Source organism: Falco biarmicus, chromosome 10 (assembly GCF_023638135.1).
Source record: "Falco biarmicus isolate bFalBia1 chromosome 10, bFalBia1.pri, whole genome shotgun sequence".
NCBI classification, from domain to species: Eukaryota; Metazoa; Chordata; class Aves; order Falconiformes; family Falconidae; genus Falco; species Falco biarmicus.
This window is the reverse complement of record NC_079297.1, coordinates 19,642,990-19,658,939: the sequence shown is the minus strand read 5'-3', so window position 1 is coordinate 19,658,939 and position 15,950 is coordinate 19,642,990. Positions and strand designations below refer to the sequence as shown.

General features: G+C 38.4%; 1 protein-coding gene across 5 annotated transcripts in view; it reads right to left on the bottom strand.

Annotated features, from left to right (window-relative positions):
- The window catches only part of ABTB2 (ankyrin repeat and BTB domain containing 2), a 156,008-nt gene extending 140,097 nt beyond the window's left edge, over window positions 1-15,911 (bottom strand). Inside the window, exons 1-6 of one of the 5 annotated variants that reach the window (XM_056353166.1) lie at window positions 14,769-14,883; window positions 13,483-13,518; window positions 11,757-11,851; window positions 11,124-11,203; window positions 9,735-9,924; window positions 3,368-3,517 (exon numbers count right to left, since the gene is read on the bottom strand). In XM_056353166.1, the coding sequence (XP_056209141.1) occupies window positions 3,368-3,371 (4 nt within the window). In that variant the 5' untranslated portion in view covers window positions 3,372-3,517; window positions 9,735-9,924; window positions 11,124-11,203; ... (1 more) ...; window positions 13,483-13,518; window positions 14,769-14,883. Of the gene's footprint in view, window positions 1-3,367; window positions 3,518-9,734; window positions 9,925-11,118; window positions 11,204-11,756; window positions 14,884-15,816 lie in introns of those variants that run through there. The other 4 variants (XM_056353165.1, XM_056353164.1, XM_056353163.1 and 1 more) reach the window with 4 other exon arrangements.
- Between the last annotated feature and the right edge of the window lie 39 nt (window positions 15,912-15,950).

The following is a 15,950-nucleotide window of genomic DNA, read 5'->3' as shown; positions in this document are numbered from 1 at the left end:
ACTATCCCTTGTGTAAACTTTTGACATACTTAGAAGTGACTGAAGTCTACAGAGGGTACACTGAAGAAATCTTCAGGCTTGTTGGTTATAAGTGGTGATCTTACCATCTCCCTGTCTTTGTTTTATCTGTGACTTAGACTAAAACTACATTTTGCCATTAACAATTCCACAGAAACACTCCTGCCTAACAAATCCTGCCTAGTTATTTTCTACTAGTCTAATAAAAGACATTACCAGTCCTTATAACTTGCCTCACTGATATCCTTAGCCTGTCAATTGAAACAGAATTTCTATTTAAAAAGAGATCACTATTAATTTTTATTCAGTAAGCTGAGTTTGCTTAGCGTAGGAAATCAGCACAGATTAGCTTTACTGTTATTTGTAATGACACGTAAATTACTACTCAAAATTATTACTATCAAGAAATAAGGGGTCATGTCTATCATGACTAACAGTGACTGTTAAGCAAGACCATTTAAAAAACTTTCAATTGCCAATGATTTTATACAACAGCCCGCTTCTGACACATTTTCAAATATGAACAGAACAAGAAACATGGAGAATCCATTACAAAAATCCTTTTTACTTTCAAAACCTGCCTTTTGCAGTAGATTTAATTAGAGAGGTAAGGAACTTGGAGGTAAACCTCTGAGCACATGTACGTCAGATTCCTGAGATGAACTAAAAAGTGGTTTGCTGCTGCTCTATAGATAGCTTAACTGGACAACTTTTCCTGTACTGTGCTCCAGAAATCATTCAGAGCAACTAGCTAGAAATTCATCAGCCTCACCTTCATCCTTGGAAAGGGGATGGAACAAATAATCCTGGAAACCATTTGCAAACACATTGAGGGAAAAACAGTGATTTAGAGTAGTCAGCATTGATTAATGAAAGGGAAATGATGCCTGACTAACCTGACAGCCTTCTATGATGAAATCGCTAGCATGATGGATGAGGGAAGAGCAGTTGGTATTGTTTATCTTCACTTCAGCAAGGCTTTTGACACTCATTCCTGTAACATCCTCACTGGCAAATTGATGAATTATAGCCTAGATAAGTGGTCAGGGAGGTAGAGTTAAAGCTGGCTGAGCTGCTGGGCTTAAAGACTTGTGATCAGCATCACAAAGTTGAGCTAAAGGCCAGTTAGCAAATTGGCAGGTGACAAAACAGTGGGAGGAGTGATCGCTACTGCCATTCAGAGGGTCCTTGACAGGCTTAAGAAATGGTCAAACAGGAATCTCACGAAGTTCAACAAAGGTAGGCACCAAGTCCTGCATCTAGGGAGGAATAACACCATGCATCAATACATGCTGGGGGCTGAGCAGTTGGAAAACAACTTGGAATAAGAAGACTTGGGGATCCTAGTGGGAAACAAGTTGAAAGTGAGCTAGCAGTACATCCTTGTGGCAAAGGCGGCCAACAACATCCTGGGCTGCATTAGGAAAAGCATTGCCAGCAGGTGGAGGGAGGTGATCCTTCCCACTGCTCAGCACCGATGAGATACATCTGGAATGCAGAGTCCAGCTCTGGGCTCTCCAATTACAGAAGGACTTGGACATAGGAGCCGGTCCATCAAAAAGACACAAACATGACTAAGGGACTGGAGTTTCTCTCATTTTATGAGAGGCTGAGAGACCCGGGACTGTTGAACCTGGAGAAGGTGCAAGAACATCCTTGTGTATAAATACCTGATGAGGGCAGAGCAAAGAAGACAGCTAGGTTTGTCTCAGTGTGTCCAGTGAAAGAACAAGAAGGAATAGGCCCAAATCACAATACAAAACATCCCATTTAAATGTTAAAAAACCCTCACCTTTTTACTGTGAGGATGGTAAAACACTGGAACAGGTTGCCCAAGGAGGTTGTGGAGTCTCCATCCTTGGAGATATTCCAAACCTGACCAGACACAGTCCTGGACTACCGGCTTTAGCTGACCCTTCTTTGAAGATTGGACTAGATGATCTCCAGATCTATGTGTGGAAACCTGCTACAGCCCCATGTGCCAGAATACTCACTTATTTGGATGATTTTTTTTTTGTCGAAATTGCACTTGTTACTATACCCATTCACTGGCTGCAATATTAACCTATCTCATGAGACACTTGATAGAGCAAATTACATGTGTAGGTTGCAATGGATGTGTGTCACGCTTCCTGGTATGTGTGCACTGAAATAATGTTCAAGTCCTCAACTCTCTTTCATTATCTAGTAATACAGTACTGACAATAACATTACCAAGAGCCAACCATATGATCACAGAGTCAATGGAAAGAATTTATAATTAAATATTGTATTTTTCATAATCCTTAGCACTCAAGAAGCTATCAGGAAACGAAACAAAATATTATCCTCTAACACTGTTATGAAGCGGATGCCCCAGGACACATCAGTCAATGTTGAGAATAGTGTTTATATAAAATGGAAAACAATGCTGAAAATAATTGAAGACAAATGACAGGGGAAAATGCAAGGGCAAAACCCTTAAAAATGTCTTCTACCTTGTCTGCAATAATTCAGAACCTTAGGACAACAGCTCAACATTTACTGCGGTACTGACACACATCAGAGTAGCAATAGCTTCCTAGCTGATGAAGGATCTCATTCCACAAGGTTCTTACCAGCCCTCACAAGGGCTATTAGTGAGCCCTATAGTGACAACTATAGCCACCAGTCTATACAGTGCACAAATTCTGCTTCCCCTTGGTCGTGCTTAGCCAGAGCTTTATTTCCCCAAGGAATACCAGACCCTGTAGGATTAGACAGCTTTGCTGTATCACAGTTAACCTACTGACTCCCTCTTGAGGCTGGCTGTATGGAAATACTGCAACAACTCTGTACTTAAACTGCTCCAGCATGTCTGTCAAATGTGTAGTAATTGAATTCACTGCAAAATGAAGAATGTGCAGGGGAGACGTGAATGCCAGCTTTCCCACTGCTGCGTGAACAACTGCTGTTTGACACATTTCATGCAATGGGAGTATATGTGAACACTGACGAGGCACTGCCTATGTGACAGTTTCAAACAGATCCCGTCCTACGATATGGCACTATCACCACAAGGTGTCTTGTCTCACAGAGTGATCAACAAGTGCACAATGCCAGGCATACATAACTGTTTACAACAGTTGCACTATTGCCCAGCATAATGTCTAAACTGCATGGTAGTGAAGCCGCTGACTTTCTATTTATAAAAGAAGAAACAGAGATCTGCTTGCTTTCCTTATCCCCAGCACAAAGCCTCTGGCAGAGGGAGCACTCCTTTCTGTTCACAATATACACACAAGACAGACACAATATAGTGCACTGTTGCAGACACCTGCTTCAGAAAGACAAAACTTGCCATTTTGCATGAGAAGGAGGTTAAACTTACTCATTTGTAGATCACATTCCCAGAGCAGCACCTGATGAGGTGGCCCATCATGAGACAGAGCGGCTCATCATGATAAGGTGTCATGCCTACCAACCTACGACCTATGTGTCTCTCTGTGCAGTAAACAGGTTCTTGAGCAAGAAAACGTAACTGGAAGAAAAAGGAAAGAAAAAGCAAGTGAGACAGGGTTGGGGAAACACAGTGAGGATAAGCATGAAGCTGATGTATATTACAAGAAGCGCAGTGTAGTAGTGGAACTTCACTACTCTATTTTTCTAACCTGCCCTCAGTCAGGAGCAAATCAAAAACTTTGTGATGCTTCAAGTGCCTTGCTTTGAGTTGAAATATGCCTTTAAGAGGATTAGCAGTTTAAGTTCCTGTCTGCTGTGGAGCTGGCACACACTATGCCATCCGCTCTCAATGAACTGTTTCTTCCAGTGTTCTACCAGGCCTCCTGTGTTTACTGTTGGCTAACTCTTGGCCGTACAGCTACCCTGGGTACTTACCGTAAAAGGAGTAAAGCAACATCCCCTACACTGTGTGAGCACACCTGTCACCATGTACACAGTATTCCAGCCAGAAATAGAAGTCCTATGCTGAAGGTTAACAAAAGGCGGCATTCTTGTGTTACATTGTCCTGGCCCTGTTCATGTTTTGACACTGCCCTACATCAAAAGGTCAGCAGTGCCTACCCTGTCTTGCACATGTATAATGCATGGAGCATTCTCCCTCCCATCCTTGCTGAGGTATCATGTGTGGCCTAGGGTGACAGGCCCATTGGAAGATGTCTTCTGCAATTAGGAACCTCTGAAAGGAGTTGGATAGGAAACACACATCAATAGGAAAAGATAAGAGGTGTGGTGACTATCCCTTCACCAAGATGATGCCACATAATTTATATAAATGGCATTCCAGCCTGTTGTTGATGTTGTTTCCAAAGGAAGTAAGGATTGACTGGGCTTTGTACCCAGGGAGCACTAACTTTTTCTGATCTGCACAAGAAAGATTCCAAGGAGGCACATACACGCACAGGAATGTATGGATGCTTGTCAGAGCCTTTTCTTGCCAGGACATGCATGCATCCTACTATATTTAATGCAGTCACATGGTCTCCTTCACATATATTCTGCTTTCATTTTCTGAAATTAAAAAGGGCCCTGCTCACCACTATTGGCAGAATTCAGGGGTGTTAAGCTACCCTAATACCTGCTAGCAGTGTGTCAGGCTGATTGTGCTGGAAGTGACACCTCCAATCTAGGCCATCTCCAGGCATGACAGAACTATGCCAAAGTCTTCTCACGAACCCAAGCCAAAATGCTATAAACACTTGATGGTTTTGTGTTCAGATTTACTGGGTTGTTTTTCAGGTTATCCTGAGCAGTGTCAAGGTGCTGGCAACCCTCCCAAAAGCCATACTGCTTAGGCTAGGTGTGGTACACTCTAGCAGGGAGTAAGGCAGAGTATGAAGCATAGGAGAGTATGATGCCTTCTGGGATGGCACGGGAGGACAGTCAGGCAGAGGTAGCCAGACTTTGCACAGTGCCCTCCACACTGTCTTTACGACTGTCTTCTGACTATTTTTTCAGACACACTGACACTTCATCAGCAAGGGACATAGTACATTCAATCCAGAGACACCTCAGGAGTGAACTAACTATTCAGGTTAGACCATGGAGGCCCAGGCCAAGGAATGTGAGAGCCATGCAAAGGGACAGTGCAGATGTATCCAGGAGATCCTCAGCACCACAAAGGACCTAGCAGCTACAGTAGTCATCTGGCACGCATGGCTCATTTTAAGCCTTGTCTAAATCTAGCATTTCATCTTGATTCTTCCCATATTTCATTAAACTCTTTCAGCCACCAACTCATTGCTGTTCTGGTTTGGTAGTGAATCAATAATAACATATTGAGCCACCAGAGCAGTAAAAGGGCAAGTAAGAGAGACAGACTCCTGCAGAACTATCCCCATAGCACTCATCTGGAAGGCAGGACAGAGAAAACGTCAAACATGTTTGTGGGAAAAACTACAATGCATGAGGATGTCCAGCAACAAAATAATTACTAAAAGAATGCCAAACATGTTACAATAAGGGGGAAAAAAACCCACAACACAAGGTCTTCACTTGCACAATTCTCTCTTCACTAATAACTTCCTATCTTTTTATGTGACCCCTAATTTTCTTTTCTCTGATTTCTCTGATAAGAGACTTCAGCCATTTCCAATATATAGTAGAAAACCTTGCCTACCTGCACGTAAATAAACCTAGAATAGAATCTTACAAATTTTTCAGTTGGACGTATACTTCATAGTGTTTAGATACCTCAGAGCCAATATTACATAATGTTAACAGTAAATAAATGAGTGATTGCCAAAAATTAGGGTGAAATTTTAACAAAATTATATCTACAATCTGTAAGGCATATGTGAAAAGTGCTATATAACTTACCTAGCATGACCATCAATATTGGCATTTTAATGAAAAAGAAAATGGAAAACAAAGCTTTGCAACATTAGTAGGCCACTGAAACATGAAAGTTTGAGATAGAGGTAAAATTTTTGGTTTTCTCTTAAAGATTCTGTAACAGTTTCAAAGAAATCTTTTTACTCTACATAACACCATAACAGCACAGTAACTAGTATTCTAGTATCCATCACTAAATTATGTTGCCATATTAAAAATTCTAAGAAACCTTCAATGAGAAGATTTAATCTCAGTTTGTTGGAGCAAGAATTTGTAGTTTGACACGTATTATCCAAGTGAGTGTACGAATTAATGGAAATTTTCTGAGTTTATATGATGGCCAATAAGTACCTCACACAATGCACTGTTCATACTTTTTCAGTGTGCTTGCTCCTAGTTCTTATGTGAATGAACAGTATTTTACCATCTCACTATTCTTGTGAAGATGCTGAATGTGTATACCACCATACAGGTTTTGCTACAGCAGAAGAGCGTGCATACTTCCAACCCAAAGAGTAAAATAATGTGAAAAACAGCAGGGAAACAATCACATAACAAGGTTCCAAAACTCACTGTCAGTTCAGTACATGCACATGTAGCTGAGTTGTTTATTAGCACTGTTGGCTCAAGACCACCTCATCAACATCCAGCCTTAATAAACATAACACCATCCACCTTCTTATACACGTAATTCCAGTCATGACACAGGGTTCCTTGTTATCATATAATCCAGGAATATTTTTCAAACAAGGAGACTGCTGACACAGGCACACTGTTATTGCCACTCAGGATGAAGCATATGCTGTAAGCAATGGATAGATAATTACCAACTCCCTTTTTTTCCCACCTACGTCATTGGGAAGGCATACCTGTGACACATCATCTGTAATGGCAGTATCACAGTGCTATACAATGCTCTATGCATAGCACATCCCAGTAACTGGTCCTAAAAAAATCATATAAGAATAGTCTGTATGATTCAGTAGAAGGGGGGCTGGCACCAGGATCATGAAATATGGGATCCATCAGTACTCAATAAAATGATGATTCAGAGGTGTATCAGAGGTTGACAATAGAATTAAATTAAATGAAGAATGGTGGGTGGATGTCACAGGATAAGTCATTAGAACTGGATCACAACAGAAACCTCCTTGTTCAGATCCATTAAAATACAGGGGGATAGACCAAGGTCTATCTCTAATCCATAGAAGAATACTTGGCAGTTAATACAATGGAGCCTTTTGTGAATAGGATATGACTACTCCTACTACTGGTAAGCAGGGAAAACATCAGTGTGGAAGAAGATGGTGAAAAGATCTGTCATGCAGGCAGAAAATTAAGATATCTCTGTATCTTGAAACATATTTTGAGATTTCAGGAAAATGTATGAATAGCAGTATCAAACAGAAGAGGTATTAGCACACTATAAAAACGAATAAAGAAACCCCCTACAACAGTAACAACAAAAGATAAGAAAAAAACCCCTCCTCAGCCAAATAATATGATAACCAGAGAACTACAGAAAAAACCCCTGTTTTCACTGTTGGACACGGTTGTATCATGTATTAATTTCTTTGTAGCAGTAAAAAATTATCCAACATTTTTAGACTAGAAGTACTGAAAAAAACAAAGGCAGCATATTCAGTGAAAAATACGTATTCCTTATAAAATTGTTTAGAAGTCCACACTATGGACCAAGACCCAGCTGTGCTGTTCAAACACAGAACAAACACTGCTCATAACCCAACAAAAACAAGAAATGCACATAAAAGGAATGCTGATAGATCACTGTAGATCTGTTTAGAAGGTTTTAGCAAGTTCATAAGTTTGATGGCTTTTAAGTTATGACCTTTATTTTTATCCCTCCATTGTAAGTTTCTTGGCAATGTAAATGGCTTGTAAACCTTTTGTAAATATCTTGTACATGGCCAGCCAGGGTGCAGGGGACAATTAGTAGTGAAAAAGAAACATATCAATATAACTTAATGTCAACCTCCAGAAAAAAACCCAGCAAACGAATAATTTGTTACAGTTTCCAGGCAAGTTTCACCACTTAGTGGCTGTCATGAAACTGCCAAGTTCTGTGCTACTATGTCAAAGTAACTATTACCTCCTCTAGCAATTTCTATAAAGCAGGAGCACGTTTTAGAAACAGATCTCTCCATACACGTAAAAAACAGAGTATATTTAGGATATATAAAATTGATCCCAATGTCTAACTAAATGCTGTAAAGACTACTGTAGTTATGGAATTACTTTGCTTTTTTTTAGTATATTAGATGCTTCCATCATTTTAACTTACCTATTTGAAGCAACAAATTTCCTATGAACAGAAACCCTAAGAAAAATGAGGTCAAATGTATATAAGACAACTCTGGCTTTAAGAGTAGCCATACCTAAACATACAGAAAAAATTCTGCTGTTTATTTTCCATGCACCTACCTGTGGTCAAAACAGTCAAGGGCTTGTCCAGGTCTTTTATTCTATTCTACTTCAGCAGAAATCTGAAGTAGTCCCTGGCAATTGTGTAAGTCTTAAACAAAATAATGGCCATCTTTGCAACCTATAATGACATATAACTAGTCAGTGTGAAAAACTGCTTTTATCTGAACGACTGGAACAACAACTCAGATGCTGCCATTAGACAAGACAGCTGGGGCAAAGGGCATCAGCAAGCTGCTGGCCATATGGCAGGCACTGTGGTGGACCAATTATCCCAGGCTAGAAGAGCTATTCTATATTTATCTAATATGCTACTAACAGTGCTTTATTTCACTCTGACTGTGCCCCTCGCTTCTCTGAATCTCATAAGACCATGGAATTTTTTGTAGTCCTTCTTATTGTCAAAATTAAGATATGTAAGCAGATGGTATACAGACTTTTTACCAGTATTCCATCCTTAGATGCCTCCTATTATGATGTAAAATATACTGGGAATGACAGCTACTTAAAGTGACAAAATTGGCTAAAATATTCACACCAAAATAAAAACAGATGTTCAAAGGTACTGAGAATCTACAAGCCCTATCAATTCAAACAAAACTAATCAGTGTGCTCTTACCCTAGGATTAATTATTCCCTTGGTTCTATTTGCAACCTTAAAATCATAGACTCGTTTAGGTTGGAAAGACCTTTAGAATTATCGAGTCCAACTGGACCATCTCAAGGGACAAACCTTGTTTTACATCTACTGCTGTTACTCCTCTTAAAAGGACAACTTAAGAGACAGCCATGATCCTCCTTCAATAATAAAGCAGAATTTTAAAACTGCATTTATTTCAAAATTCAATGACATTATCTTCAAAATATCTGAGTTATGTTCACCATCTATTTATCAGCTAGTTTAGAGACATGGAAAATAAATCAGTGATGAGCTAGCTTCCATTAAATATTTTAAAGAATTTTTCAGGACAAAAAAGTGAAAGAGAAAACATATTAAAGTACAGGTCGATTATAAAGATGTTAAACTTAGAAAATATTATTATCTTAATGGGATCCTGCCAGGCAATCTCTGCCTTGGGAATTTGCAACAATTACCTCCGGGTGCTTCCATGGGAAACTGACCCATCAAGTCAGCACACTAGATTATTATATATGTAAAACGCTCACTGATACTCTAGCATACAAGTATCACGTGTACCTATTACAATTGTCACATGCACTGTCATAGTCTCTGATGTATCTCTGCCTGCAGAGCACCACACCTTTCACAACTTACACAGAAAAAGACCAATCTGGCCTTTCTTTAGATACCTAAACATTATTTAGATACCTAACTTAAATCTCTCAGGTTTAACAGTTTTGACTTCATTACTGGATCATGTATGGAGAATTTCTAGCTACTCGCCTATTGGTTTCAAAGATAGTGACATCTTCTCTTTTTGTACTTTACAAACGCAACATACCTTCTTCCTTGTCCTTCCTTGTTTCCCAGCATCCACATTTGCCCTGGGTACGGCAAATCCATCTTGTTTGTTGCCAGGCCACTGGCTGGTTTGTTTGGTTTTTTTCCCCATGAACTTCCTGTGATCACGTTATTGCCTCTTCCACTCATAATCATGATTTTATATTCACAGGAAAATTTAGAAATCACCACTGTAAAGAACAATGTGTGATCAGATGACAAATTTTAACATTGTTTTAGTACTAAAACTATGTGAAAGTTGAGGTATTCACCATGCCTAAATGCACCGTTACTGGTGTTATTCACCTCGCAACCTAAATATCAGTCATGCACTCAAAATGCCACTAATTAGGGTTTTTCTTTCAAAATGGAATACCCAGATGATAAAGCAGTATTGATACTGTTAAGGCACATAGGCAATCTCTTTTGTTCTCTTCCTATTCTGTAGACCTCTAATAAAGCACATATCAGGTATACCTTCCCACCTGCAGCATAGAATTAGATGTTTAAATCTGAAATACTACACTGATCTTTCCAGCACAGCATCAAACTATTCTTTCTTTTGCTTATGGATCATAGAAAAAATATAATGGGCAAACAAATTCTGTTCATACACAAAGTAGCAGCTTCAGTTTAGTTCCTTTTAATGGCATATTAATGAGTTGTATGAATAATCTCTGTATATCAGTTGAGAGCCACATTGATGCATTTAGCTACAGACATATATCCAAAATTTTCAAAAGCACATATCTAAATCTTACTGGCAATAAAATAATACCCTGATTTTCCAGTCCTGCTGGGCAACCAACATTTTTAATTGCCTTTAAGTTTCTGAAAATTCCACTCGTTTGAAGAACCGGTTCATTTAGGATTCTCTTCTTTCTACAGAATTAGAACATATAAAATGACACCTATTGTAACAAGGTATCTCTTGGATCAAGCATCTATATTTATACATGCAAACATCCAGCAAGCCAATTAAGCACTTGACTAATTTAAAGCACATGTCATGAAGTCATACTGGATGGTTGACCCATTTAAAAGTTTAAGAGCTTCTGATTTTAACAACAGAAAAAATATTGCTGTGTCTAGTTTTAAATATTTTCTCATGCAGAATGAAGCATTAATGGGCAAAATCATGTTTCAAAATAGAGGTTTTATTAACTGCTATTAGCTAAATGCTTCAGACAATGCAGAGAACAAATGCAGAAAAACATTTATCAGCTTACTTATTGGTGTTTTAACTTGAAAGAAAATCAAATAAATGCAAAGGCATTAACGAAAGAAAACTGTATTTTATGATTTGAAATAATTTTAATAATGTAGTTTCTAGGAATAAAAATAAAGAACTGAGATATCAGAATGCTAAATACATGTTTGAATACCTTACCACCTGAGAAGTGCTGCGTTTCTTATTGTTATTGTTCTGCTCTCAGTTATCTCAAGTAGAACGCAGCCATCTTTCGAGCACTAAATATGAAACACAAATTCTTATTATGATCATTAGGAGTAATGTTTATGATAATTAATACATTATTGCAAAACATTAATATAGATAAATAAAACAATATTTTCAGTAAAAATACTGCAAAATTTATTTTACTTTAGGACTGGTGTATCCATTGACATTTACTAACCACATACACTATTAAAGTTTGAGGAATCACCGAAACCTTTATTATCTCTGGAGAATGAAAGAAGCAGAGGAAAAGAAAAACGTGTTGTTTGAAACACATAAACTACTATTATTCTAACACACTTTTCTATGACTGAGGGTAGACTTTTTGTCTAGTGGTTTAAATTAAGACCTTGTGCTAGTAACTACAGTAGAGGATGGTGGAAAATTACAAATACAAACAGAGGTTTCCTAGCTGCGTTTTCCTAATTTTCTTCTATGCATGTCTTCTCAGAAGTCCATGTTTTCTCTCTGCTATGCATCTCAGTATCTCACTCTGTCAACTGTCAGCCCAATATATATGTGCTATTTCCCATAAAAACCAGCTTTTACTTCCTGCCTGCTTACCTTTTCCACTACTATTCTCTCAATCCTTAGAAGTTCACCTCTTCTGAAGATGTTATATTTCACTATTTTCCATGTTTTTCATTAGAAACTGATGACTGAAAATACAAAAATAAAAAGGCTACATATAATTCAAGCTACTGAATTATAAACTTATGATGATAGCTTAAGCAGCAAAATGTTTTCAGACATAACTTACAAAGTATATAAAAAGATCTCCAGTTTATTATTACCTATCTTATATTCCATCTCTTCTCACCATGTACTATGTCTACCATCTTAGCACCTGCCACCCAGATGTTGGCTGACTAATGGCACAGACTCCATGTCTATCTAATTGCAAGTTTGACGTATAAAATCGTTTTGGGTGTGTATTGCCACTTGGGAATCAAGACAGACAATATGTTTCATCTACTATATTACGGTGAACATTAACCTGATGTTTCTATTAGTATTTCTCTGTTTTTCTAAAATATAATAGCAACCTTTTCCTTCTGACTGTACTTGCTGTATCTACCTCTCAATCCTCTGTCATGTAAATGAACAGTTAAGTAGTTCCTCTTTCCTTATATGTTCCTCTCTCAGTGCTTTGCCTGTGCCCTGATGCTTACATCAGACATGACAGCACAAGGATCAGTGGACCAGTCATTTGTAGAGGTTCCTGAGGTACTTACTGTAAGTATCCCAAGGCTGGATGCTTATAACAAGGCCAATTGTTATTTCAAGTCTCAAGAATAGTTTCGTTATATTACTTCACAGTTGGAGTACATGCAGTAGATCAATTTGTTTCATGACTGAAAATATATTCAGTAGTATCAATTATATTTTTATTACATGAGCCTAAAACAGATCTTTCTGACCTTATTTCTTCTGGCACAGGTAGAAAATGTACCCAAGCCTCATCTCTAGATACATAATTTGGATACTCTGGGAGATAGTAGTTTGAACATTTTTAGTAGAAGGGGAAAAAAATTAAGTCTCCCGATCCTGTGATAAGTATTTTCACCAATAGTCAGTTTGATAAAAAATAAGCACTCTGTTTCTTTTTCCTGATCTTTTAGAATAAAAGTCATTGTGGCCCCCATGTTCTGTGCTGAAGTTTAAATGCTTTGGCTATGTAGAAGTACTCTGAGCATACTTACTCAACAGATGTTGTCGAGAACATGGAAACATTTATTAATCTGATGTAAACATAAGCAGGCGGTAGGTACCAAGTCGGCCAGCTGACATGGCTGATATATGTATCATGAAAGCTTTAGGTGCCTATGTAACTTAATTAGCAAAGCAATAGACACTACTGACCTTGTACTCAACTAATTCTAGACCATTCGCTTGTGTGTAAATCACTGAACTATGCGTAAACTTTATATACAGCACGATTCTGTGTGTGTGCATGCGTCAGAGTGGAATTGACCTTGTAGTTTGTGTTTAAACTCACTTTAAATACAGAAAACAAAATACAAATGCTAAGTATTATGACTTTTAATCTCACAAAATCTTAATTAAGGGTGAAGTGTGGTTTGGATTATGCCTCAGAAAGACACGCAGCAACATAGAACCAGTCTCCCCAGCTAAATAAAGATGATTAATTTGGAATTGTTTGAAGTTTGTTTACTTAATGCATACAAAACAGGAGGCTTATGCAAACAAATAAGATGCCGCGGGAATTAAATATCAAAATAGATGGGGGGAAAAAAGGAAATAAATACAGATATCCACATCAAGGTACCTGTGGAGTTCAAACCAGTACTCAATGCTTTCTTCACTGAAAAGATAGAAGATTAAGGTGAGATGAGAGAAAAATTTCATATTTGTTTCACATTTAGCTTTGTATATAACCTTTCTTAACAAATGCAGTGGCTTGGTTTTAGTAAAGCTAAAGAGCAAACATTTTGGAAAAAACATGCCACTTGCTCTCTCTTGGATATTTTTTTTTTTGCATATTTTCTTTGCCAATATTTAATCTCTTCTTTTTTTTTTTTTTTAAACACACACATACATGTACATATACACACATATATCCTTTCCTCCAGCATTACCGTTATAATAAGAAGAGTTTATGGGAAATGGAAGAGAAGCAGCTTTTGCAAGTTACTCTTACTTTGAAGCAGATTTGCGACAAGCAAGTTTATCTACACATATTTGTTGACATAGTATTAAACTTTAAAGGAAAAGCAAACAGTGAGTTTTCATGAAAATGTCCACATTTCCCTCATTTTGCTGGTTAAACAAACTGACATATCAATTACTTGATTTAAAGAAAGTGTGTATGCACTCCTAATATTAAGTCTATAGGACTTGTCAATCAGTCTTTTCTTATGAAAAGACCATATTTTTATAAAAAAGTCATTCTAAAAAAGAAAAGCTGTATGGAAGAACAACACATAAGTCTGAATGAATACCTGAAAACACCATTAAATATTCTCAGGAATGGCTGACGGTGAGGCCTACAAACTTAGTTTGCAGAATGGGAGCTAGCAAGTTGAAAACTAAGTTTTCTGTGGGTTGAGACCTTGTTGCGAAACTTGGATACTTTTCTCTTTGGCTGATACTAATAGAGAGTTTTTTGCTGTGTACAAAGACTTTTAAGACCTTTGGGGATTTGCTCCCATTTAGCTTTACCAAGGATCTTCTGAGTGTAGTGGAAGTCTGGCACATGGAAGTGATCAGTGGTTGCACAGAAGATGCAGTAGCAGGTATAGTCTGATGTTGTATATTTAGCATATTACAAACATAGGGGATGATCTTTCCTGCTCTTCTTTATGACATTGGTTATCGTGTTAAGGAAGAAAAGATTGAGACTTGGAGACATGAAAGAAATGTCCCAAATAAGGCTGAAGCACAAAAAAGGTAGTTTACTGTTCTTACCACGGAGGAAAAGGAATAATACCATTCATGATATTCCCTATGTAGTACAGACCTGAATTTGTGAGTCTTAGCCATCTAATACATAACAACACATACTAGATAAAACAGTTGTCCGATTGAAATAAGGAGCTAGACCATTTTTTGTACCTGTTAAGAGAAAAAAATGTGTACATAATCTTGCAGACAGGCATTTTCTCAGTTTCATTTCTTTCTGACAGGCTATGGGTAAACAGAGCTGCTCTGCTTCAGTGTTGTAATATGTATTCTGTAAAGAACCATACTGGATTCCACACACACACACACCCCCACACCCCCCCACACACACCCCCACACCCCCACACACACACCCACACCCCCCCACACACACCCCCCCACACCCCACCCCACTAGCTAGTTCAGTTGCTTTTATAAACCAGCACTCCTGTAAACCACATTTAGGTAATTGTTTGTTTGGACAGGTCTCCTATCTGCTGTGATTACCCCAGTCATTGTCATTCAGGAAGAGCTAATAAGGGAAAAGGTGTATATATCTTAGTTTTCTAGCATGTATAAGAAGTCTTACCACCTGTCTGGGTCCAGGAACCCCCATACAGAAGATTGTGCCATGAAGTGCAAGTCCACAAAATAACTGGTAGATAAATATCTTTATCTATCTTTCAAGTGTCCAGTGTCACACAACCTAATAGTTTAAGACAGATTATTCATGTTGTTGGAAGGTTTTGCCTCAGAAATAGGAAAAAACCCTGCCCGTTAATCTCTTTTACCACCTGCAGTACTACAGTTGCCTGACGGGAGAAATGTATTTACCTCATAACTTGTAAGTACAACCCATGGAGTCTTCTTATTAATTCAGAAGTAGGTTTTTTTTTAAGGTTACAAATTCAGGCCTCCAAAGAAATCCAGCTTACAGTTGGGCACGTACGAATTATGAGCAGTGTTCGTGTATCACCTGTGCTTCATTTGAGGTACAAAGACAAGAACCAACATTTAACTATAGTCTCGGTCACTCCGATTTTGCAATTTAAAACATTTCTTCCCGCTGAAACAAACCCTGCCTCTGAAACTCCCTAAATAATTGCAGTTTTCACAGTGCCATCCTGTAATTTCCCACACCGCTGAATGCCGTCTTCCCAATCAGCAGCTTTAGAAAGTTCCGACATCGCAAAACTGGAAACACACACCAAAAATTACACACCTCCACACCACGCCATAATTAAACACACCGGAGTGCCGAGGGAAGGCTGCTCCCCTCACCGGCCCGTCGCCGACCCCCGTCGCCTCAGGCGATGGCGGGGCTGCCGCCGGCACCGCCTCACAGCGCACGATTGA